This window comes from Zootoca vivipara, chromosome 2 (genome assembly GCF_965207765.1).
Source record: "Zootoca vivipara chromosome 2, rZooViv2.hap1.1, whole genome shotgun sequence".
Lineage (NCBI taxonomy): Eukaryota > Metazoa > Chordata > Lepidosauria > Squamata > Lacertidae > Zootoca > Zootoca vivipara.
Genome location: NC_142584.1, coordinates 81,422,750 through 81,447,523, shown reverse-complemented (window position 1 = coordinate 81,447,523; position 24,774 = coordinate 81,422,750). Strand labels below are relative to the sequence as shown.

At 46.3% G+C, this 24,774-nt stretch overlaps 1 protein-coding gene and 1 long non-coding RNA gene across 2 annotated transcripts; one reads left to right on the top strand and one right to left on the bottom strand.

Moving 5' to 3' along the window:
- Positions 1-542: 542 nt before the first annotated feature.
- LOC148686935 (uncharacterized) lies at positions 543-12,264 on the bottom strand. Its single transcript, XR_015948248.1, has 3 exons — positions 10,383-12,264; positions 5,564-5,606; positions 543-5,000 (listed from the first exon to the last, which is right to left on the bottom strand). It is a non-coding gene; the product is annotated as an uncharacterized LOC148686935 (long non-coding RNA).
- Positions 12,265-16,436: 4,172 nt separating this feature from the next.
- Positions 16,437-19,016, top strand: LOC148686934 (uncharacterized). The gene has a single exon (XM_088662333.1). The coding sequence runs from the start codon at positions 16,441-16,443 to the stop codon at positions 17,887-17,889; it is 1,449 nt and encodes a 482-aa protein (XP_088518459.1). The 5' UTR covers positions 16,437-16,440; the 3' UTR covers positions 17,890-19,016.
- The last annotated feature ends 5,758 nt before the right edge of the window (positions 19,017-24,774 follow it).

Sequence of the window (24,774 nt, the reverse complement as noted above, 5' to 3'; positions counted from 1 at the left end):
CAGATGTAACTGTATCTGAGATTGCTTTGTAGAGTTAAGAAAAGATTTTAGCTGAGTGACAGAAATCATAAAGCATTAAAAACCACCTAACTTTTCAGACATGCCTTTGAGCCTGGTTCGGCCAAGAATATGGGGTGCCACAGTGGCCCTCTTTGAGGAGAGCAACAAAGAAATGGCAACAAGCCACAGGTCTGTTTTCTGAGCTGGCAGTTTTGTCCCTCCGAGGCCTAGTGGAGCCAGGAACCAGAGCTGGCTCTTCACATGGAAAACAAAAGCAAGGATTGATATTACCACAGATTGGTTTCGCCATCGCTTCTGTCAAATAGCTCAGAACGGGTGCTGAACACCACAATTCCTGTTGGGCAGAGGCCTGATGTAGGATAGAGATCTTGGCTGGAGTTACAGCTTCTGCTGCTTTCCAGCGGGTTTCAGATCCTTTCTGGAAATACATGGAAAGGAAGGCAAGCATAGCTTCATCTAGGACAGCTATGAGCTAGAGCTGTGCAAGCTTCCCATGAATGGGAAGTCACCCAGCACATCAAGGAGGCATGCATTTTCCTGCCCGCTTGGCTCTCCAAAAGGTTCAAGTCAATCTAGATTGGCTCAGGAGATGTTTTGCTGTGGTTTCTGATACAGGCTTTGAGGCCTCTTGTGCTCCAAAGATGCAAACATATCACAGTCTGTTTGGAGCATAAAAGCCTAGCCTGGTGTAGATTGCAGCAATCCCTTCTGAATAGGGCCAGCCCTACCATTAGTCAAAGTGAGGCAGCTGCCTGAAACAGCAGGTGCTTGTGGTGGCAAATGGCAGCAAAGTGTTAAGGTTTGCGAGTGTGCCACTGTGACCCTACAAAGGGAGTCTGGAAATATGCCGGTCCTCTTTAGCCAAATAAAGACAGCAGCGTCATGGAAAGAGATCATATTTATTGCAAGCTGCAGCAAGAAAAAATGATCCAGAGGAATTGTCCAAATTTTGGACCCCAAATACAGAATATGATTGGATAACAGAATGCATGGATAGCTTGTGGACCCCTAAAACAAATTTCATTGGTCAGAACAGCCTGCCCATAATTACCATGACAACTGGTATCTTTAAGCAAAGTTCATACAAAACGTTGCTTTTCTACTATCTGCTGCATGAAGACCTGTCTGGGTCAGGAGAATTTACTGTTTCTCTTCTTTGAAGATCTCCCAGTATTTCTTCTGCTCAAGGTTAGCTTGCTCTTCTCTGCTTTGGAAGCTGATAAGAGAGGCCCACAATGGGTGCTATACCAGCAAAATACAGAAATGCCAGTGTTGTGTAGTGGTTAAGAGCGGTAGACTCGTAATCTGGGGAACCGGGTTCGTGTCTCCGCTCCTCCACATGCAGCTGCTGGGTGACCTTGGGCTGGTCACACTCCTTTGAAGTCTCTCAGCCCCACTCACCTCACAGAGTGTTTGTTGTGGGGGAGGAAGGGAAAGGAGAATCTTAGCCACTTTGAGACTCCTTTGGGTAGTGATAAACAACAACTCCTCCTCCTCCTCCTCCTCCTCTTCTTCTTCACAGGTAAGGGTTGCAGAGAGAATTAGCAAGCAGTTAGAGGCAGCAATGAATCCCTTGCAAAATAAACAGGCAGGAGAGAGATGGCTATATTTCCAATACATTACCAATACAGGGCAATGGCACAGATACCTTGTGGTTGTGGCTGTGATAACGTGTTTTTGCAGACTCAGCACTTAGCAGGCTGAGGTCACGAATTCTGTGACAGAGGGTATGTGTCCTGTAGGTTCTGACATACTTGCTGGGCCATGATATCCACCTGGGTCCCAGGTCATGACATCCACGTATCACCACTGCTCAACCTACCCTCGGCCCCCTGATGTAAACCAGCAACTTGCTTCTCACATTGGGTGACTAGATGCTCCTGGGAAGCTAACAAGCAGGACACAAGGGCAATGACCCTCTCCATTTGCTGGTATTCAGAGGCGTTCTGCCTCTGATCCTGGATGTTACATTTGTTAGTAAAGTCCCTTAAATAAAGTCCAATGCCACTTTACTAAGGGATCTGAAGGGGGGGGATATAATTTGAGGATAAATAAAAAGAGAGATTTTATCTTTCTTAGTTCAGGCCTTGTACATAGCAGAAAGACGTTTAACCAAACATTCAGAGATAAAAACTCCATCAGAACGAGATAGCCAATCAGGATATGTGCTGCCTCAGTGAATATCATGCTAATCAGCTTCATTGCTAAGCAGCCCTTCCCTCTCTTTGTTAGCTGACTTTAACACTAACACGATTAACCCTTAAATTACAAATGGAATGATTCCCGCTGCTCAGCTTCCGACACAATATAGACATCACAACTAGCTGAAAAAGCAAAGTGTACACATAAATTCTTTTGGCATTACACCTGGTTAACATAGGTAGAAAATAAAAATGGTAAGACGGACCTCTTTGGTAGGAAAATAAAAAATAGATGCTATAGCACTGTTTGCCAAAATCACTAGTGAATTTATACCCCAGAGCCTCGCAAAAGCTTCAGGTTGGGCCCCAGGCTATGAATGTTTGGGCTGTTCTCTGCCATTGTACAAATCCTTCAGAACCTCTGCCAGCCAGTATATGAAGGAGACAAGTCAGCACTTGGCATGGGCTTGGAAGGATACATCACAAATAGAGGCGGTGATTGTTGAGGCAGAGCCTTGTTCCAAAGAGATGTCAGCTGTGATGGCAGTCTCCTTCACACACTGCACTGGGCAGCATTGGATTCTGGCATCATGTGCAATAAGAATATAAGAGGTGCCCTGCTGAATTGGGTCTGCTTAGCTACCCAGCATGCTTTTTCCAGCTTTGGCCAACCAGATGCATCCGAGAGGCATTCACAGAAGGGGAGAGTGCTCTTGTGCCCAAGTCCTGCTTGCAGGCTTCCCACAGCTATCTGATTGGTCACTGTGAGAACATTGGCCTCATCCATTAAGGCTTTTCTTATGTTCTAACGTTTTCAAAGGCAGCAGCTTTGCCCTGTTCTCCAGTACCTGGAATTCACGGAGGTGGCACTTAGCTCTCATACAGGACGGATGTACTCCATGCCTTTGTTTGACCTCATTTTAATGCCATTTAATCTAGTGGCTCTCATGACACCAGGAAATCCCAGAAGTTCATCAGGCATTAAGCGAGGAAGCATTTTTTTTTTGTCTGTCTCAAACCTACTGCCAATCAATTCCACTGGGCAAAATGATGGAATCATTACAGTGTTTTTGGAGCTGCATCATCTGGGATGTTGAGAGGAGATGCGTATATAGGAAAACCGGAAGCCTCCTTAAATTGAGCATGAGTTCATCTAGCTCAGCCTTGTCTACATTGAATGACAGTGGCCCTTCAGGGAGGGGAGATTCTCAGCCCTATCTTACGGGTGCCAGGGAACGAACCTGGACCCTCCTGCATGCAAAGCAGCTGCTCTTCCGCTGAATTACATGGAATAGAAACCTGGAACTCTTTTTGTTAAAAATCTTCCTTTGGCTTTATGATCAAGAGCACAACAGTAACTTGAAACCAGAATAAGAATTGGGGCAGCATTTGTGAGACTGGTGTGTACACCATTTTGCTGCATTTATTGCTCCATACTCATATTTTTGCACAGGAGCAATGATGTGCATCAGTTTCTTTGATAGTTCCACTCTCACCATAGGACGGATGCTCTGCGACAGATGTTGCCCACAAAATAAAATGAAAGGTGTGGTTGAAATCAGAGGCCAGGCCAGCCAAAAATGAGGGGGTACCTGTTGGGATTTTCCATTCCCCCTTTAGTTGCAGACGTGGGATTGTTACATGTCATATGTCTGTTTACATTCCAGCACTGTTTCATGGCGCAGGCGGAACTTCCGTTGTGTTGTTGTTGCTTTTGCTTTTCTCTCTCTCTCGGATGAGGTGGCAAGGAGAGACGACATGTTTCTTTGTCCTGATTTCTGATTAATAAATCCGTAGTTTGCTAGTATGTCTCCACAAGCCTCAAGCCTATTTTGTTGTGCAGTTTGCTCTGCTAAGTAAAGTGTGCCCATGTCAGCAGACTTGGGTCACTGATTTATGTCGCACCAGAGGTCAAGGGATCTTTGCAGCATAACATGACGGCTGGAAGGAGACGATCCAGCTGGGGGCTAGCCAGCTGACCGTTCGACCCCCGGATGCGAACAGTACCATCTCTGCCTCAGGCAGCAAAATGTCCTGAGCATATACCGATGCTAAAACAAAACAAAAAACTGATGAGGTGCAAGCCTTCTGCCACTATGCCACTACTTCATATACATAGCTGCCAAGTTTTCGCTTTTCTCGCGAGGAAGCCTATTCAGCATAAGGGAAAATCCCTGTAAAAAAGGGATAACTTGGCAGCTATGTTCATATAGACCATCACTGCACAGCAACTGCACAACTTACAGTTCCCCCAAAAGCAGACACCCCTCCTGTGGGTAGAAATGAGGGAGAATTTTGATTCAGTTCACACTTAAAAGTGAACCAACCTAAGTACTTTCTGGAAGAAATACACAAACTGAAACAGTGTTATTCTTTGAAAACGTACTTCTTAGAAATTTGCAGTATAGTTCTCCGGCCATGTCATGTGTACAAAAAATGCATAGATCGGTGAAAATAGCATATAAAATGCATTATATTAGGGGGGACTGCTTTGCAAAAAATTAATAATACATATATTAGGTAAAACTGCAGATAAAAAGGTGTGGGTTGCAAGAGAATTGCACTAAAATGCTGAGGAGTTTCTTTCAAAGATAAAAAAAACGTGGAAATGTGGAGAAGTAAGAGTGGGAAAATGAGAAACTGATAGAACCCGACACTGACAATCACCCACCCCAATTTGGGGGGGGGGTTTCCTTGGGTACGATGCATGGGCATGCCCTACATGAAATCTCTCTGTGCCGAAGCATGCCAGTCCTTTTAAATTCCTCTTCTGATCTCCCTCCTGGCGAAGGCTGCATGATGTCACCGTTGCTCAACACCTCTTTCCCCCTTTTCTTCCTAATGTCTCGACAAATGAAACCGATTTGTAAAAAATGTTACATGAAAAAAAAATAAGAGAGACATTGCACATATTTTTGTAAATCAAGAAAATCTTCAATAAAAATACATTAATAACCACAACAACAAAAACGGGCTCAGCTCCCATCTTGCTTGCTGGAGCCTCCTGAAAAGAAGCAGGAGGTTGAGATTCCACAAGGGACTGAAAGAGGGAGGGAGGGAGGGAGGGAGAGAGAGAAAGAGAGAGGCAATTGCTGGGGACGGGCCAGAGCAGGTTGCCATTTGGAGCTCTCCTACATCTGGACCAGGCTTTCCCGTCTTCCTGCTGAGAGGAAGATGCAAAATAAGCGACCACCCACATGGCCGAGCAGAGCCAGCCTCATCCCCAAGGAATCCAATGTATATTAACAAAGAGAGCCAGAGAGCTGTCTCCTGCTACACACACACACACACACACACACACACACACACACACACACACACACCTCCCTGCCTCTCCTCCTTTGCCCTGCTCCCCTCCTCCACTGCTACCTCGAAGAAGGAACAGGCCAAGGCGTGCTCACCGTTTTGTTTCCAGCTGCTCTTTGGGGTGAGGGTGGGAGGTGTCTGCAGCAACAAAGCCAAAGGAGAAAGGAGAGGCGCAGTTAGAAAGAAAAGGTTCCAGTTAGACATCACCAAGGCTAGGTTGCCTGGGCACTTGCAGCATAACAAGCAGTGCCTTTGTCTGTTTCTGACCAGGCTAAAAATGCCAAGAGTAGCATAAGGGAGCAGGAGCCAGGCAAACAAGGTTGTATGTATGTGGACCTATGGTTCTGCGCTGGTCGTAGGCAGGTGCAACAGCAATTATGCTGGGTCTCAAGATGCCTCCTGTGGCAGCCCACAGAAGACCTACCTAGCAGGCCAGCAGCTCCCTTTTTAGGGCCTAGCCCTCAGCCACTGGACTCACCATCTTAAGAGTGAAAATGCTTTGACAACTCAGGGTTTATGATGTCATTCTGTCCCTGAGACAGCCTGGGTCAGGCATCCCCAAACTGCGGCCCTCCAGATGTTTTGGCCTACAAGTCCCATGATCCCTAGCTAACAGGACCAGTGGCCGGGGAAGATGGGAATTGTAGTCCAAAACATCTGGAGGGCCGAAGTTTGGGGATGCCTGGCCTAGGCTCACACAATGAATTATACATTTGTGTGCCATGACAGAGGTACATCAAGAGAAGATGTTCCATCACTAGATCTATGCCAACAATGCAGTTGACCTGACTGGCAAACCCCAGGGGCCAAAGGGGTGTCTGGACTCTTGAGTTTGAAGGATCAAGGGCCAATTCCCACAACCAAACTAATGTCCTAAGAAGGTGGGCTGAGTGTGTATTTGTTCAGAATTTAGCCCAGGGATAACCAACCTGCTATGCCCCAGAGGCTGATGGACTCAACTCCTATAATTCCTGATCATGCTGATGGGAGCTGGAGTTCAACAACAACTGGAAGGCACTACATTGGCTGCTTCTGATTTAGCCCATGATGGCGTGGTAATGCAGTTGCTTCATCACCTACTCGGCGTTCGTGTGAGCCTGCATGTACAGCAAGTCTGCAAAAAAGGAACCGAGGGATTGCCTAGGAAATGCGGATTGTATTTTGAGCCAGGTGAACACTGAAGTAACCCCACAATGGCTTCAGGATGTTCAAGGGTCCTCTCAACCCACCTTCTCAGACCTCTGAATGGATCCTCTGAACCATGGCGGACCTTGGGTCCTCAAATTCCAGCAGCGCCCTGAGCGGTGCGAAAATTTGGTGGCCCCATCTTTAACACCCCATTCTAAATCGCAGTTGCAGCGCTCCCTGTGTTTGATTCTGAAACTAGCTGCACTCCCCCTAAACCTGCCTCTGCTCGGAAATGGACTCTGGGGACTGATCCTCTGCCAGAAGAGGGGGAGAACGAGCTGCTTTGACTACCTGTGCTCACGGCAGTCTGGAAAAGTGGTGAAACCACAATGCACCACCTCTGACTAACATTGTGCCCTACGTGATGTACCAGACAGGGGTGGCTCAGCCTCACCAGGTGGGGTCAGATCTGCAGTAGGAGGCAGGCAGGCAACTCTGCAGCTCAGTGGCTGGAGGGCAGGAGCAGCTGGGCTCCTCAACCACAGCGGATCCCACTTGGCCCAGATCGAAATATGACTAATGCGGCATTTATCAGACCGTAACAAGGAATCTTCATGCTTCTTCAGAAAGGCAGCTTAATTGCCAGCCCCTTGAGGGCATGTTGGCACACTTTGAATTAGGACTGCAGACAAACCCTGTCTCTCAAGGCAGGCATACTCCACAGAGCTGTGTCATAGACAGCCAAAGGGGCCAAGGCTCTGCCTCCAAGGCCAGGCGCAAGTGGTGCAGGTAGGCAACTCTAGGCTCTGGACTGAATGATCTTAGGGGATAGTGTGTGTCACTGCACTTCATTCAACATGTGGTGAACCATCCCTATTCCCTGTGCTGGGTGGGACCCCCGACTCCTGCCCTGATGGTACCATACAGCATAGGCAGTGCACGGCATCCCAAATCTCCCATCCTAAGTTATGGCTGCCTCTTGGATTTCGGCAGCCCAGAATGTGATGCAAGGCCTCCTAAAGTAAACTGCTTGAGAGATAGTCCATGGGTTAATAAAATATGGGATCAAATATCTATGGCATATTCCTTTTATAAATTATTTGAAAATGTAACATATTTGGAAGGAAGGCCTGACACGAGGGTGCCTTTTGTAATTGACATATGTGCTTGTTGTGTTCTCAGAAACAGATTCCAAGGACAAAATGTGCTTTGGGAAGCGGCCCTGAGTGGCCGGTACAGGATGGAATGGGATCTGCGGCATTGCCCTGAAATGCTTTGAAGAGGAAGATGCATGTTGACGATGCAGCCTTTTAATCTAAAATAAATGGCTTGGGAGTGGCTGATGAGCCTGGGAGATTATACTGCAAAAAATTAGCTCCCTTGCTCTGAATCCCCACCCCAACCTGGCCTGACTCTCTCATTTCAGAAGGATTCCCATGTGGCCAGTGTCCATCTACCCTCACCGTAGTGTCACCTTTCCACAGGAAAAGCAGCAGAGAGCGGGGCTAGCAATAAAACAGGTCAGAGGTACAGAAAAAGATATTATCTCTGAATCTCTCTGAAATTGACTGCATCCGGCTTCTTTGATCTTTTCCCAGACTGAATCCCTGAAGGGTTTGTTCAGGTTTGGGTGGGCTGTGGTTGAGCATCCGCAAAGCATGACTCAACAACCTCCTCGGTTCTGAGTCATAGCACCCGGGTCTCATCCAGCAGCTGGCCCACAGAGCTGACATAGCAAAGTCCTGAGAGCCAAGTCCACATCTTTGTAGTGGCTCGTTCTTTGTGATCCATCACTCAGCTTCTTTGCTCTAGGAAACTTTGTCTGGAACAAAGAGTTTAAGTGCATGTTGAAACTTTTGCAAGGCATATGCACAGGTGGCGCTGTGGTTAAACCACTGAGCCTAGGGCTTGATGATCAGAAGGTCGGCGGTTCGAATCCCTGTGATGGGGTGAGCTCCCGTTGCTTGGTCCCAGCTCCTGCCAACCTAGCAGTTCGAAAGCACGTCAAAATGCAAGTAGATAAATAGGAACCGCTACAGCGGGAAGGTAAACGGCGTTTCCATGTGCTGCTCTGGTTTGCCAGAAGCGGCTTTGTCATGCTGGCCACATGACCTGGAAGCTATACGCCGGCTCCCTCGGCCAATAATGCGAGATGAGCGCGCAACCCCAGAGTCGGTCATGACTGGACCTAATGGTCAGGGGCCCCTTTACCTTTACCTTTATGCGCTCAAGGAGGGCTGCATCTTCAGTGTAATTGGTGACTTTCCGGTTCAGCAAAGGTCAAGGCAATAGCATATGCAAAGGAAAGGAAAGCAGCTGGTTCACAAACTACGGTAAAAGAATTAAAGATATGCAAGACTGATGAGAGCCGGCTCTTCCATTAGACAAGAGCGAGACAGCTGCCTCAGGGGACAGAAGCTGGAGGGCAGGTAGCAGTGGCCGGGTGTCCAGAGGACTAAATTGTGTGTACCATTTGGTCAACCTGCTGCCCTCAAGTGCAGTGAAGGATACAACTCTATTCCCAACTTAAGAATGGAAAGCGTAATGCCGGTGGACACCGAAAGAGGTTTAAAGACGCTTTTAAGGCAAATCTTTAAAAATGTAGAATAAACACTGACAACTGGGAAACACTGTCCTGCGAGCGCTCCAACTGGAGAACAGCCTCTACCAATGGACTTCGAAGAAGCACAAACTCAAGATAAAAGGGAGAAACAAGCTAAGAGGAAGACACATTTGGCGAATCCTCATTGTGATCAACTCCCGCCCAGAAACCTATGTCCCCACTGTGGAAGGATGTGCGGATCCACAATTGGCCTCCACAGTCACCTACAGACTCACTATTAAGACCGTATTCACGGAAGACAATCTTACTCGGCTACGAGTGATCGCCAAAGAAGAACTGCTCACATCCACACCTTATATTTAAAGCACACTGCCTCCCCCCAAAAAACCTGCAGTCTACCACTCCCAGAGCTACAATTCCCAGCTCCCTTAACAAACTACCATTCCCAGGGTTCTTTGGGAAGGCCATGCACTTTAAATATATGGTGTGGATGTGGCCACTGTCTCATCACCAGTATTGAAGTAAGGTTCAGCAGCCAGTTGCTCCAGCTTTCAGACATGCAAGGGGTGGGGGCCGATGAATGGCTATCTTTCACCTCTGGCAGCAAAATGTCCCGTGCAGGCCCTGGGAGCTGGCATTATTTCCCCAACTCCCATTGCAGTGACTGAATGTGGGTGATGGAACTCCATCGTGTTTTGCCCATTACCGTGGCCCAGATTCAACCCTCTCTGACCACCAAACACAAGGACTGTTGCCCTAGCAGAAGGCTGAGAATAATATGAAAATCCAGTGGAACAGTTGCATTAGAGGAAGCTTGTTGTGCAACAGGGAGTATCAGAGCTACAGCAACCAGTCAAGAGAGCCATGCTGACTTCCAGCTCCTTCTCTTCCGCAACCCATTTCGCTAGCACCACTTGTAATCTGCTAAGGAACTTCAACTTAGTGTGGTGTTTAATTCCACCCATTGTTGCTAGATGGGATCCAATGGTCAATCTATTCCCAGGCATCCCATTGACAAAAACCTTCTTCAATCAACACCCCGGATGGATTAGCCTGCATTGTCACCATCAGCAAGCAGAGAGGACAAGCGAGCCTCATGCATTGTGCCGGAGATGTCTATTAAAGGCAGGTCACACATCTTGTAAAGCAAATCCAGATGGCCCCAACAAAGAGGATCGTGCCAAGTGCTGCAGGGGAAGGAAACAAACAAGAGGCAGGCTTACCAACCAGTTGAACTTGTGCACATTTTCTTTCTGACCATCAGTGTGACACCCCCCCCCATCAAGCTATCGCTCCCTTCTCCTTTTCAACCTCAAAGATGCCCACAAGCCAGAGTTCTCTCTCTCTCCCTGGCGCCAAAGAAGACCCTGTCCTCAGGCAGACCAGTAGCTAAAGCAGGCCAAACTGGATGTTGCACTCGGCCTACTGTATATACAAAAAAAGAGAGCATCACAAGTGCATTTAATGGAGAAAGCAGCTAGGCTGCGTGAGCCAAGAAGGGGGGTTTCTCCCTTTGCAGCTCACGAATCTAGCTGAGGGGGCTGGTGGGTTAAGGAGACCTTGGCAAAAGTTCTGCAGGGATCTCTTTGAACAGAGGGGGTGGGGGAGGGACCCTGCATCTGGCTGCCGACAGCTTCAGACTTCTCTGCCTTTGAAAAGTTACGAACAGCAGGTCAGCTCATATTTATGCTGCGCGAGCCAAATCGTCCTCCCACTGCCTCCAGGAACACTTAGCCATATGGTTATGCTAAAAACCCAGCCGCAGCTAAAATCAAACAGAATAGGACTGCCCAGAGTGGAGACACTCTCTCACATACACACTCCTGGATGGGCTGCTTCATGCTCTGCCTTCCCCCGTATCCTGCTTCTCTAGCAGAGTCCGTCCATCCCTGGAGCAGGGGTGGAGAGCCTGCTGTGGTCGTCTAGGATGGTGTTGCTGGACTCCAACTACCATCAGCCCTGGGCTTCATGGTGAATGGTCAGGGATGAGGGGAGCTGTCGTCCTGCAACATCTGGAAGGTCATAAGTTCCTTTTCTTTGCTCTGGAGTCTCCAGCAGACCCTTCCCAGGTTCACAACAGGCAATCTGAGAAGCAAGTGGGTCAGGGCAGCCTGTCACACATTTTTCCTGGGCAGAGTAGAAATCCCATGACTGGTTTGGAATCCACTGTAAAGACAAGAGAATTCACCAGGTCTGTGTGCATACACTCGTTTTGTGCAGTAACATGGGGTTATTTCATGGATGGATTGGATCAGGAGTGATAGGAAGTATCACTCTGTTGCCATAGGATTATGGGATAGAAGTTGGTGGCAAGGAGAGGCAGGCAGGCTGCATGCCATGATGTACAGGCTGGGACAGGTTAGGAGATACTCAGTCTACCAAGGTTTCCCTTTAGCTTAGCATTAAAAGTTCTAAGATCACTTTTTACCCATGGAAACAGAGGAACCGGCCTTATATCAAGTCAGCCCATAGGTCTACCTAGTTCAGGACTGTTGACACCAACTGGTAGCAGCTCTTCAAGGTTTCAGATGGAGGTCTCTCCTTTGGTTTGCAAACCATGCACTCTGCCACTTAGCCACAGCCCTTCCAGGTTTGAAGCAACAGCTGTTGGTTTGTGCAACAATGTTAGCCTTATATTTTTATTTTTGTGTGTTCTCAGACTTTGGAAACCATGTTCTTCCACCCACCCTCCAAAAGCACACCCACTGCAGGGATGCATGTGGGTCCTCTCGAAAGTAGGAGACGTTTTAACTAGGGAAGTGCACCTTCAATCACATTGATGTGCCCCCTACTGGCAGGTATTTGAACTGGTCAAGTGAGCATCGATTTATCTGCAGCTCTACACTTCACTTCCAGAATGGGTGAAGATGCACAATGTGCTGTGAGAGCGATGAGGAAAGAGAGTAGACGGAATGGGTGAAGCAAAGAGGACTTGACAAGGTGGGAGAAGGAAGGAAAGAGCCCTCTAGGAGGAAGACAATGGGATGCATTCAAAGTGGAGGCGGGGAGAGAGATGAAGAAGGACCTTTTCAATGTGCTTAATTGCATAAGAAGAACTGAATCAGGCCAAAGGTCCTTCAAGCTAGGATCTCTTACTCGCAGTAGGACCCTGGCTGGCATGTTCTCTCCCTCCTGGTCAATCGTTCGGGAGCTTCAAAAGCATTCTCTCCCCACACCAATGCAGACCCTTGGAGGGCCCTCCAGAGTATGGTGTCGTGGGTCCAGGAGAGATTGCCTTGTCAGTGGTGGTTGTCGAATATCCTCATCTAAGGGGCACCAAAGGTGCTTACCTTGGTATCAAGTAATAACCTTTTAATTTTCCCAGGATTTTAACACTGTCTTAGATTTAAGCTCCATTTCCCCTCTGTGCCTTCTGTTTTTGTGCTTTATTAAGTTTCTATTGTTACTGAATTTTAAATATTTCTTCTTATGAACAGCGTTCATAATTTTGTTATAGGGTGACCTATAAACACTTAATAAACTGGTGGAATGGCTGAATTCAGGATCGCTATGGGGTTTGTTTGTTTTTTAAAGCAAAATTCCACTTTAGGCATTCTGGGGAAATGTTTTGGAACTGTTGTGAGTAGAACCTCTTCAGAGTCATTCTTCAGCCCGAATATCACAGCGACTGATGCCAACTGACATCAGCACACTTACAGATCCGCAGAGTTTGCGCAATTGCGTAAAAGAACTTAGTAGCACAGCATTTGGCTAATCTATGTTTATTTACATATAAACACACACGGAGCACTGCAACATGGCTCCCTCTCTCTCTAGCATCAGACAGCAACATAGGTGCCAACTCCCAGATTTAAAAATTCGGCAGCGGCACGGCACCAGAAGTTGTGCTGCGACCATTTTGGAATGGGGCAGAGCAGCACCGGAAGTTGCTTCTACGCATGCTCTGCCCATTTCCAAAATGGCCACAGCACTGGAAGTCGCGCTGTGGCCATTTTGGAACTGGGCAGAGCGACACCGGAAGACACTTCTACGCATGCTCTGCCCATTTCCAAAATGGCTGCAGCGCCAGAAATCGCTTCTGTGCATGTCCAGAGACTCCAGACATGCGCAGAAGGAGCCTCCCCGGGCCGGTAAGAATCCGGGGGATTTACGGGTTTTTTAAAAATCCGGGCTGCCAGCGGGAAATGGCTGGGAAAATGGGGGTTTCCCGGGGAATACGGGAGACTTGGCAGCTATGGACAGCAAAAAGAATGAACAAAGGACAATAGTCCCACTCCAGGAAACACAGTAATAAACCTTCTGTTTCCGTCATGTCTGACTCTGTGGAATGAAAACATATATAGTGGTACCTCGGTTTATGAACACAATTGGTTCCGGAAGTCTGTTCATAAACTGAAGGGTTCATAAACTGAAGCGAACTTTCCCATTGAAAGTAATGGAAAGTGGATTAATCCGTTCCAGACGGGTCCGCGGAGTACTTGACCTGAAGTGTAATTAACCCCAAGCATGGGTGTAATTGGTTCCGGAAGTCTGTTCATAAACTGAAGCGTTCATAAACTGAATCAAACTTTCCCATTGAAAGTAATGGAAAGTGAATTAATCCGTTCCAGATGGGTCCGCGGCGTTCGTAAACCGAAAATTCATAAACCGAGGTGTTCATAAACCGAGGTTCCACTGTACCATCATGTGGGAGACAACAATCCCATGAATGCAAACACGGGGAATGAATCTCCAACAGTTCTCACAGTGCCTGTGTTGAATTCTTAAGATGCCATCTTGGCATTATATGACATATTAATAATATATGCTAACTCTGTCACTGGAGGAAGAACTTAGCCGTCATGACTTACTGGTTAGGAGCCTGGGAATCTGGAGCTTTTTCCTGGGTCCTGCTCCATGTGAGTCAATTGCCTTATTTGAGCAAAATAACCCCTGGCTATTCATGCCTGGTGCCATGACACGAGCCTGCTTTTCAGATGCCACAACCAAGCCCTGGCATAGCCCCATGTTTTTTCTGTAGGCTAGCTGTTAAGAGGCATATTTATAGCTTTTTGGGAGCCAGCACCCATGCCCTCTGTGTCCTCAGCCCTGCTGTGGGAAAGCAGATTTCAGGAAGGCTCCAAAAATCATGAGGCCCTAAACCTGGTCCTCTCCTCCTCCTCCTCCTCCTCCTCCTCCTCCTCCTCCTCCTCCTCCTCCTCCTCCTCCTCCTCCTCCTCCTCCTCCTCCTCCTCCTCCCCTGCACTCACAATCCTCTTTTATAGACACTCCATCTGGGTTTGTGCTCTATAAACACAGTAAAGATCACATCCGGTGAGGGAGAGGATTCCATTTAACAGTCACCCCTGCCCTAACACCAGCAGAATGGATTCTTTGCATCTGTCTTCACTGGGTGGATCCCACTGCCTGAACTGACTTTTGCAGGATGGGAGTTGGAGGAACAGAGGCACTCTACCTAATAGGCAAAATAGAAATGGACAAATTGCTGGAATTGGATGCCATCCCCTAGAGCAGGGGTGGCCAACTCCAAAGAGACTGCGATCTACTCACAGAGCTAAAAACTGCCAGTGATCTACCCCCTTTTTAGGGGTTCAGGGCAAAGTTGTTGAACTTTTTTAGGGAGGGGGAAAGCCACAGTTTTTAGGGGTGCAGGGGGGAAATGATGAGCTTCTTTTAGGGGAGCCAAACTTGTTGAGCTTCTTTGGGGGGAGCCAGTGATCTACCACAGAAGTCCAGTGATCTACTGGTAGATCACGATCTACCTGTTGGACGTGCCTGCCTTAGAGAGTTCTCAAACTCCTCTATGAGGAAAGGTTGCAGCTTTTGGTACTATTTAGTTTGGAGAGGCTTACCAATCATGAAACTCACTGCATGGCTTTGGATCAGTCACTCTTTCTATTTTTTTTTAAAAATATTTTTTATTAGATTTTCACATTTTTATACATTTTATCTCTAACCAATTCAAACAAGGTTCTCTGAACCTTTGGACCCCCTTCCCTCCCTCCCATGGGTTCTATATTAAAAATTATAGTTTTCTGTATCTTTTACTATTTATCTGACTATTATATATCTCTAATTATCATAATCAATTTCACATTACAAATGTCATTACAACGCTACCAATGATTTTAACAGTTTTCAGTGGTTTTTAAAGTAAACGTCAAATTTACTCCAGTCTCTAGCAAATACTTACTCTTATTGGTTTCTGATCTTCCCTGTCAGTCTCGCCATTTCTGCATACTCCATCAGTTTCGTCTGCCATTCTTCCTTTGTTGGTAATTCTCCTTTCCATTTCTGGGCTAGTAATGTTCTTGCCGCCACCATTGCATACATAAAAAGTCTTTTATCTTTTGGTACTTCTTCACCTGTTATACCTAATAGAAAGGCTTCTGGTTTCTTAACAAATGTGTTTTTAAACATTTTCTTTAATTCGTTATAAATCATTTCCCGGAAATCCTTTACCTTTAAGCATGACCACCACATGTGATAAAAAGTACCTTCCTTGTCTTTGCATTTCCAACATAAATTTGATTTTGTTTTATACATTTTTGCAATCTTACTTGGTGTTAAGTACCAACGATACATCATTTTCATATAATTTTCTTTCAAGGAACAGCATGCAGTAAATTTTATTTCCAGTCTCCACAACTTTTCCCATAATGAAAGTTGAATATTATACTGTACCCAAAATCTATAGCCCAGTGTATCATCACCGCCTTAGATCAGTCACGCTTTCTCAACCTACTCTACATTACAAGGTCATTGAATGAAATGGGAAGGGGGAGTGTTATCTCCTTGGAAGAAGGTGGAATATAAATTTGATATTTGCATACATTTGAGGAGGCTGTTTTCTGAGTTACATGAGGAATAGCATCGGCTTCCTTCAGGGGGTAAGCTTGTGTGCCGCTGTGGGAGAGACTCCAGCCTCCTCTCACCTCCGTTTCTTGAACAAGGAGGAGGAAGTGGGGAAGGCCATCATAAGGCTGGCTGGAGGAGGCTGCACCGAGAAATCGGGAGCCATGACTGACTGCTGCTCTAGATCCAAGCTCGCTGAAGCTATGAGAGTGGCAAGGAGAAACACTCTTGGAACATAATGTTCTGCACCCCCTCCATTGAAAACTCCAGGTGTAAATATGTGTACAAGAACCCAAATTTCTTAAAGAAACTGGGCTCCACTGTGTCTCAATTTTGCCAATGGAAATACAATACAATCTTGGAACCCCCTGGAATCTTGCTACTGCTTGGCAGAGATTAGGAGTGGTGTGCAACCTTTGTAACAGTATTGTAACAGTCTGTTGTTCTCTGTTGCCATGGCGCTGAATGGCTCTCTTGTGTGGCGTTTGCCATATTGTAAAGGACCTGTTGTTTTTTCTCATTAGAGAAGAGGCAGTCTTTTCAAGTCCTGTTCCTACCCCACAGGGGTGGAGAGGCTTCCTAATGGATAGAAGCAGCAGGAAAGCGAAGAAGCCTACTACAGGCACAACAGACCAGGCTGGTACAGAGAAGCTAACAGAAGAGAAGGCAACCAGGAAAGAAGTGGATAATGTACTGCAGGGCGAATTGGCGAAGCTCTTAGCTGAGAAGCAGGAGGAGGCGGAAGGGGGGAGTCCAGCATTTCAAGATGAAATACAGAAAGGCAAGAAGTCCAAGGAAAGGAAGGGAGGCCTAGCATGGCAGAATGAAGTAGAGAAAGCCCAGACAATGTCCAAGGAGGACACAGAGCATGAATCACCTCAGCGTGAAGTAGGAAAAGCCTCGGCAAAGAGAATGTCCAAGGCAGAATCTGAGCCTTCCTCGTCATGGGACGAAGCAGGGAAAGGCAGGGTAAGGGAGATGCCCAGGCGGGGAAAGGAAGAAGAGAACACCCAGGAGGAAACCGAGGAGGACACTGAGACCCAGGGAAGCAGGGACAGTGAATCATTGCAGGCTGAAGCAGAGGAATCCTCAGAGAGGGTCAATTGGAAACAAGGCTCTTTATCAAGCATAGACGAGGAGGAGAAGGGACCAGCTAATACTGGAAGCTTGTGGGTTAAATACAGAGAGAAAATAAAAACAATTGGAGAGAAACCAATAGAAGAACTCGGACCACCTGGTTACTTTGCTAAGATAACTCAGAGAATCATGCGGGATCTTCCTACTTTCCAGAAATTGAAAGCTTCAGACGTGCCAGAAAAGTATAAGAGAAAGAATATGCATCCAAGGTTAGTTAAACTGCTCAGCTCCGAGCCTTCCAACCCCCAGAAAATGAAGCATCAGCTGTCCCGGAGAAAGTCAAGGTTAACTCAGATCCTGAGCCAGGATATATCTGAGGATGAGGAAGAGGAGGAGGAGTTAAAGAAAGAGGACCTCTATTCTTCAAGTAGTACAGCGCCCTTTGAGACCTCTCCTGAGGAAAAAAGTGAGGCTGCAGCAGATGCAAAGGATGGCACACCCAAGGGTGAATCCTTGCATTCAACCGCAGGAAGCTCTGTCTGGAACATGGGGCATAAAATAAGCCACTGGAAGATGGCCCACCAACATGGGTATCACGTGGGCCAGCTTACTCAGGATAAAATTTACAAGCAAAAGCTACTGAAACATGAGCGGGACACCAAAACAGCTATGCCCCTGCCACTCCAGGAAGTGATGGAGGAAGAAGTGCTTGACATCTTAGTGGAAACCCTGTTTGACTACCACAGCAAATTAGGACCAGAGCACCCTCTCACCATCCAGATGGAGCAGCAGGTGGAACAGCTTCAGGTCCAGTTGAAAGGAAGAAGAGTTCTTTGAGTGAAGATGCTGTGCAAATGCCCCTCCTACCCTTTGCCCACCAGTACCTTGAAACCACCTTGAGAACAAGCAAGTGTTTGTGTGTTTTTAAAAATAAAAAAGTATTATAACTTGCAGAAGAACTCTCTCTCTGCTAGAGATTTCCTGCATCCTGCCCTTTCACACCTCCCTGGCACATGCTCCTTTGCAGCACGGCAACAGCACCCAGCCAAAATTACAGCTCCCTTGCTGGCTCCACATTTTTTTACACTGATTGTTTGCTTTGCAGGTCATGGGCTCTGGGAAATGGCAGACTCCCACCAGTGAGAAGCCCAGTTGACTTGCAAGCGCTGCTGCTATCACCATTTTCCATATCGGCAAGCAGCATGTTGACTCCAGCCCTCTAATGGAAGAGCTCTCTGCCCAACAGCAGCCGAGCCTTCCCTGCAAATCCAGCGCAGTTTATTCTACAAGGGATCAGGCTTGCAACCCAGCAAAAAATAAAAATCTGTGCACAGCCCATGGAGCCTAGCACTGATACGTTTGTGCTGGGACCAGGGAGCATTTCTCCGTGCAGCTGGCATGATGCAGCTTGCCCTGGGTGTTCTTCCCTTGAAGGCTGGTTCTGTTGATTTGTGCAGAGTTTTGGATGAATGCCTGCTCCAGAGAAGATGGAAAAATGAGAACTTTACCCACCCTACCCCTTACTAAGGTGAACCTCTGTCTGTCACCATGGGAACCCCTCCCATATAAAGCCCCATCCGAGATGACCTCATATCTCCTCCCAAATAGGCAACTGTGCCACCCAGCTCAGCTGTTTCAAAGGCAGCACATCTGGTTGCACAGCCAGGGGATGGGCACTGCTTGGGGTTTTCCAGGCCTGCTGAAAAGGTCTGGCACCTGTCATTGCCAAGTATTCATTAACACCTTTCTCGTTCTGGTCCCCCCCCCTCCCCCAGATCTGTTTTAGGATGTTTTCCCATTAATGCCCAAGTTCTGGTTGTAGCAAGGAAAAGGTCTGGGAGCATACACTACAAATGTACGGTGGTTAGATCAGATCTCACAGCCGTTAACTGTGAGGTCACTGACACAACTGCGCACGAGGTCATGCTGGGAAATGTTTGCATCCAATAAATGTCGCTGCCAAACCCTGCACATCTGGAGTCTACATACACAAAGGAAGCAATGACCCTGCCTGCCAGGACAGAGAAATATTTTGATATTAAGAAGCCCAGATGCTCCCTCTTCTGCCATTTGTTAATGTTGCGGATCAGAGCAGAGGGAGAATGCTAGTGGTAGTAAATGCTTTAGTACCAACAAAAGCGGGAAAGTTTGGAAGAGAAAGGGAGAGAGCACTAGAGAGATTGGTATTGATCTATAGATATATAGCAAAAGGCCTCAAGCTTTTGATTCATCCTGAATATTATTGTTGTACACCAGATGCTACAAAATCATCTTGCACTTGGAACAGTCACATCCATGCCACACATTTAAAGCAGTGGATTCCTGAATCCTTGCTGAAATGGGTTTCATAGGCACCATTTCCTACATTCTTTCCCATACTTACTGATACTTGCAAACAAAACAGATATTTACCACTCACAAAGGCACTGTTCCAAGCACCCTTTACAGTTCCTGAGATTTTTTAGGGAAAGCAGTGACTGTTAAGGTGGCATGGCTTTAAATGTGGGTGTGGCCAAAGGGAACAGCAGGCAAAGACTTGGTTCATGGAAAGATACTTGCCAGATAGATGCTTATCGGCGAGATAGATGCTTATCGGCTTCAGCACCAGTCACGTTTCAGGGGGGAGGACATTCCATAGCTGAGGTGCTGCTGCAGAATAGGCCCTTCCCTTGGTTCATAGAGTGTTGGATGGGAGCCTGAGGGTCATCTAGTCCAGGGTTTCCCAACCTTGGGTCTCCAGCTGTTTTTGGACTACAGCTCCCATGATCCCTAGCTAGCAGGACCAGTGGTCAGGGATGATGCGGATTGTAGTCCAAAACCAGCTGGAGACCCAAGGTTGGGAAACCCTGACTAGTCCAACCCCACACAATGTCAAGGATATAAGTAACTACACAGGCAGCAAAGTCCGCCTGTTGCCTCCCGCATGATGCCCACAAACTTAGGGCGTGCATATTTCGCCAGGCACTGCCAATACACACTGAGCCACTGTGCGGATGCTAATGTGTTTCAGGTTTGTGTTGCATTCTACCCCCTGCTATCCATATTCTATTAAGAATATGGGCAAGTGGAGTAGATCCAACGCAGCCGGAAGGGTGCTGAGCGACAGCCCTTCTCATTTAATCTCAGGCAGCTCTTTGTGGTGGAAGGGTTCCTTGAGGACAAGCAGCGCTTTGTAGCTATGATGAGCATCAACAGCTATTCCCAAGTGGGGAGGGGGTGGTAATTTAATTCAGGTGAGGCAATTACAGACAATTGGCTGCTATGGAGTGTCACTTGGCAAGAGATGAGAATTCCAAGCAGGTACTTCTCACATATCAAAGGAGCAGCTTGTTCTAAAGGGGAAAGGACTCCCTGCACATCCTACCTTACAACTTCCATTGTAGACCTGGGAGCTGAAAGCACTTCAATTACAACTGCTGTAAAACCATTCACCTTGAAAACAAGTCGAAACAATGAGCTAAACCTGGGATTGGGAGTTCCCCCAGCAAGCAGTTGGAGGAATGCTTGCCCTGATCTCCTGTTTTCCAGCTTGTGTGTTCTTGACTGCTCTAAAGAGGAGGTTTTTATTCATTTTATTTACTTGCTGTTAAATTTATAGCCCATCCTTTATCCCAAAGGAGACCAGGGTGGCAAACAAGGGATAAACTCTAAAAACTGCTTAAAACAACCTCAGTGCAGATGCAGATCTCAACTTAAAAGGCTTGCTGGGAGAGGAAGGTCTTCAGCATCTGTCTAATATTCAAGGGGGGTTTGAAAGGATAAATGCCACAACACTAAATGCCTAATTCCTAATTTGTGAAGAATGGACCTCCTGATAAAATGGTATCTGCAGGAGACCCTCACCTGCAAAGTGTAGTGATCAATTGGGTATATAAGGGATGATATGATCTTTCAGGCATCCCAGCTTTAAGCTTTATAGGGGTTTATACCCCAAACTAGCACAATGAACCTATCTTGGGATAGGTCAGTCAATGCCATTCTTTCAATAGCAGGATAACACATTAGTGATGTCTTACCACCACATTTTGCAGCAGCTGCAGCTTCTGAACCAACTTCAAGTGCAGCGCCACATAGAGCGCATTGCAGCAATCCAGCCTGGAGGTTACCAGCGCATGGATGACAATGGCAAGGCTATCATGGTCCAGTAGGACTGTAGCTGTCTGACCAGCTGAAGCTAGTAGAAGGGACTCCTAGGCAGAGGTCACTTGGACCTCCAGCAACAAAGATGGATCTAGGAGCACGCCGAAACTATGAACCTGCTGTTCCAAGGAGAGCACGGTACCATCTAAAGTAGACAACTGGCCAATTATCCGGGCTCAGGAAGTTCAGCACCATCTGGACTACAACAGATTGGCTGTTCTTTCCCACAGTGCCATAAGCACACAAGTGTGTAAGGAGAAGCAAACTAAGAAGCTGAAGGGATACAGTGAATGGATCGGTCAAAAGGTACCACTTGATGTTGTTGTTTAGTCGTTTAGTCGTGTCCGACTCTTCGTGACCCCATGGACCAGAGCACGCCAGCACACACATCACTTGATGTACCTGCACAATTTTCAGAGTACGCTGGGAGGCTTGCTAGGTTTGGATCAAAGAAACACAGTTTAGCTTGTGTTAATATACTGTTAGAAAGTCATTGTTTGGAGAAAACACCCGATGGTAGAAAACTACCTAGGTTCAAAGCTTCACAGATTTCATCGCAGGAACAATCCCGCATTGTCTGCAGGAGGGATCAAATAGGTCACTCAAGCAGCCATTTATAATTTTTGTGAAAAAAGTCCCCTCCTGTCCCATAGAACATTTCTTCCCCTCTTTTGTCCCCGTGCTACTGTTCCAAACAAGAGGCACGAAAAGAAAAGGTGTGCAGGAGAAAGCAGGCGGCCTCGTGTTTTTCAAGAAGCAGTGGAAGAAAAGTATGCAAGGTAGTTATGCAAGGGTTTGAACGTGCCCTTTTCCAAATCTGAGATTCATTCAGATAAAAGCTGTCCCTGAATGAGCGGTATAAGGCCACAAAATTCAAGCTAGTATGCGTTGGAAATTATGCAAACCTTGGCTGGTTAAAGCTGAACAGGGTGTATTATGTGTGCTACATTCTTGTAATCAAATATAAAATGTTACCTCTGTACTGTGTTCTGAAGATAGATAGCAATAGTTTAAGTCAACTTCTTAAAAATGGCATGCATCTCCTTATCTGAAAAATGCTACCAGTTGCTGTCATTCGACAGCATTCTGAGAATGGCAACTAGCAATTGGTTGCCTTCTGGCAACTCAGTTCTGTTAGATCACCTAAAATGAAACAGCTATAAGCGTATGAAACCAATATTTCCAAGGCCAAACAGATGGGCAAGATTTACAAACGGATGTTGCTGGCTTGGATTTTAGGATACGTGTGTGTGTGTGTGTGTGTGGCTTGGCGGCAGCCAAGATGGACACACAGTCCTATTTTGCTCCAGTTCACAAGACTTCCTGGATCAGAGGAGAGCTAAAGTCATTACTCGTATTTGCTCCTAAAGTGGAACTGAAGTGAGAGGATGCAACAAAAGGTTCAAACATGGCAAGAAAAGAAAAAAGTAAGTTGGCTTCCCACCCATGCAGGAAAGAGGTCTCATTTGACACTGCAGGTAAAACTGACGAGGCAATAATGGTGCAATCACATTGAGCGAAGGAAGGAAAAAATGGCAAAGAAGACCAAGCTGAGTTGTCAGATGCAGAGGAATTGGTTCAGCAAATTCAATGATTGATAAAGAGGACTGGGTTAATGCCTTGAAACTGTTTATGAAAGCATTTGCATGCAAACTCTTTCTCTCACACCAGGGATGGTTAAGGAGGCCTTAGGTCTCCTTTTAAAAACTCAGTCCTGGTTAAATACATTATCTGAGGCAGTCAGAGACCTACAGATTCAGCTGGAAGGTCAGCAGGATCATAACAGGTGGCTGAATATTTTACTGAGGGGTGCTCCACAGAAAGAGGGGAAGTTACCCATGGTCCATGGGCTGAACCCAGCACCCTCCAACTTGTCATTAAATAATATTAATTTCGACTGCTTCAATAGTCTCCTGCTGTAGTGCCAAAAGGTTTCTTGTGGCGAAAAATCCATCCATTTTTAATTATTCTTTAAAAAATATATATTACCAACCACACTTGCTAGTCTCCTGCCATAATGCCAAAAAATTTGTACTACACCCTCACCCAATTTCCCCCCAAAATGTCCCTTTAAAAAAAATAGTCACACCTACTTTAACATGTGGCCCTTAATCATGAGCTAATGGGGCCCCTTGACCCCTTCAACACCCCCCAAATTAACCTCCCCAGTCTTATGTCAGGAGGCCTAAGGGAAGGTAGGAGATATCCTGCAGCTATAAAATGACCAGTCCACTCCTCCACCTCAGCTCTGAGACCATATGTATGGCCATGCATTTTGTTCACCTAGTGCTGTACAAGAAAGATGCCGTAATGAAACATGCCAACTGGGAGAAAAAGGATTAAGGCAAAATTATACCCATAAACTAAGGTGGAATGGTTTATTGGCCCTGGAAGTTAGTTTTTAGATGTTTAGCAGCAGATTCAACGAGCCAGAGCTTGCAATGACAGTTTCAGTACAAACACTTTAACAATTTCAAACTTGCCTAAAAAACTGAAGGTTCAGACACCGATTGTAAATAAACACCCAGATTCGGCACAAATGGTTTATTTATTGGATTAGTCTCAAGTCCTATGACTAACTCCTGGAAGCTTTGACATTATTCCTAAACCCACTTGTCAGGGCAACGTTGAGAAATGAAATGGAACTTCCAAGGATACGTAACCCAAGAATAAAATATTAACAGTGACTGCACTGCAAGAGTTTAAAAGTAATAAACTAGTGCCACCTTGTGGAGAAACTTGGCCGGATTCACTGTGGGATTTAAAAGGTGCAAGATACCGTAAGTTTGGCTTTTAGAAATACATGTTCTGTATATTCCTAGCATACAAAAGATACTGAATTTGGAGGTTTGCACCCTCTGATCCACATGAATAACCCCCTCTCCCAACATGTGGACTGCCATCTAGTCGAAACAAACCACCAAATGCAAAGCCACTGAATAAGTCCACTGTGAGGGTAAAAATTATTGATGATTTGATAGTTGCAAATTCCTAAGTGAACTATCCCAATCTGTGTACTGCTTGCTTCATCACCCACTAGATTCCATACTGGCTCTGCATGTTGTGACAATTCTTAGTAGTTTGCCTCAAAATATGTATCTAAATTTAAGTTCTTGGAGCAAATGCATATTTAAATATATATTATCAGAGGTTTTTTTTTTTATAAAAAACCTTAAATGTAGAAATGGAACATTCTTAAGGTATTTGTGTAAACTGCTCTGGGAACACAGCTGAGGGCTATATAACAGTATTTATTTTAAAAAGCATGGGAGAAAAACATCACACCACCACTCTGCTCTACAGGTAAAATGTAAAAAGTGCTTCCTTCCCTCTAGTAGCAGAGAAAGGGGCAGCGGCAGTAGAAATCAATGTATCCACATGCCACCTTCTCCTTCTTCCTGCCTATTTGGTGCAAAAAACCAGAATGAAGCCTCACAGTTTCCCACTAAGGCAAAAACACCAATTCCTGCTTGCTTAAGGCTTCCCCCCTTCCTTCCCTGTGAACTCCTTTCACAGCAAAGTGCTAAAGCAAAGCGCAGGTCACAAAGTTTTTAAAGAGGTTGTTGCGAGGGTTAAACGATA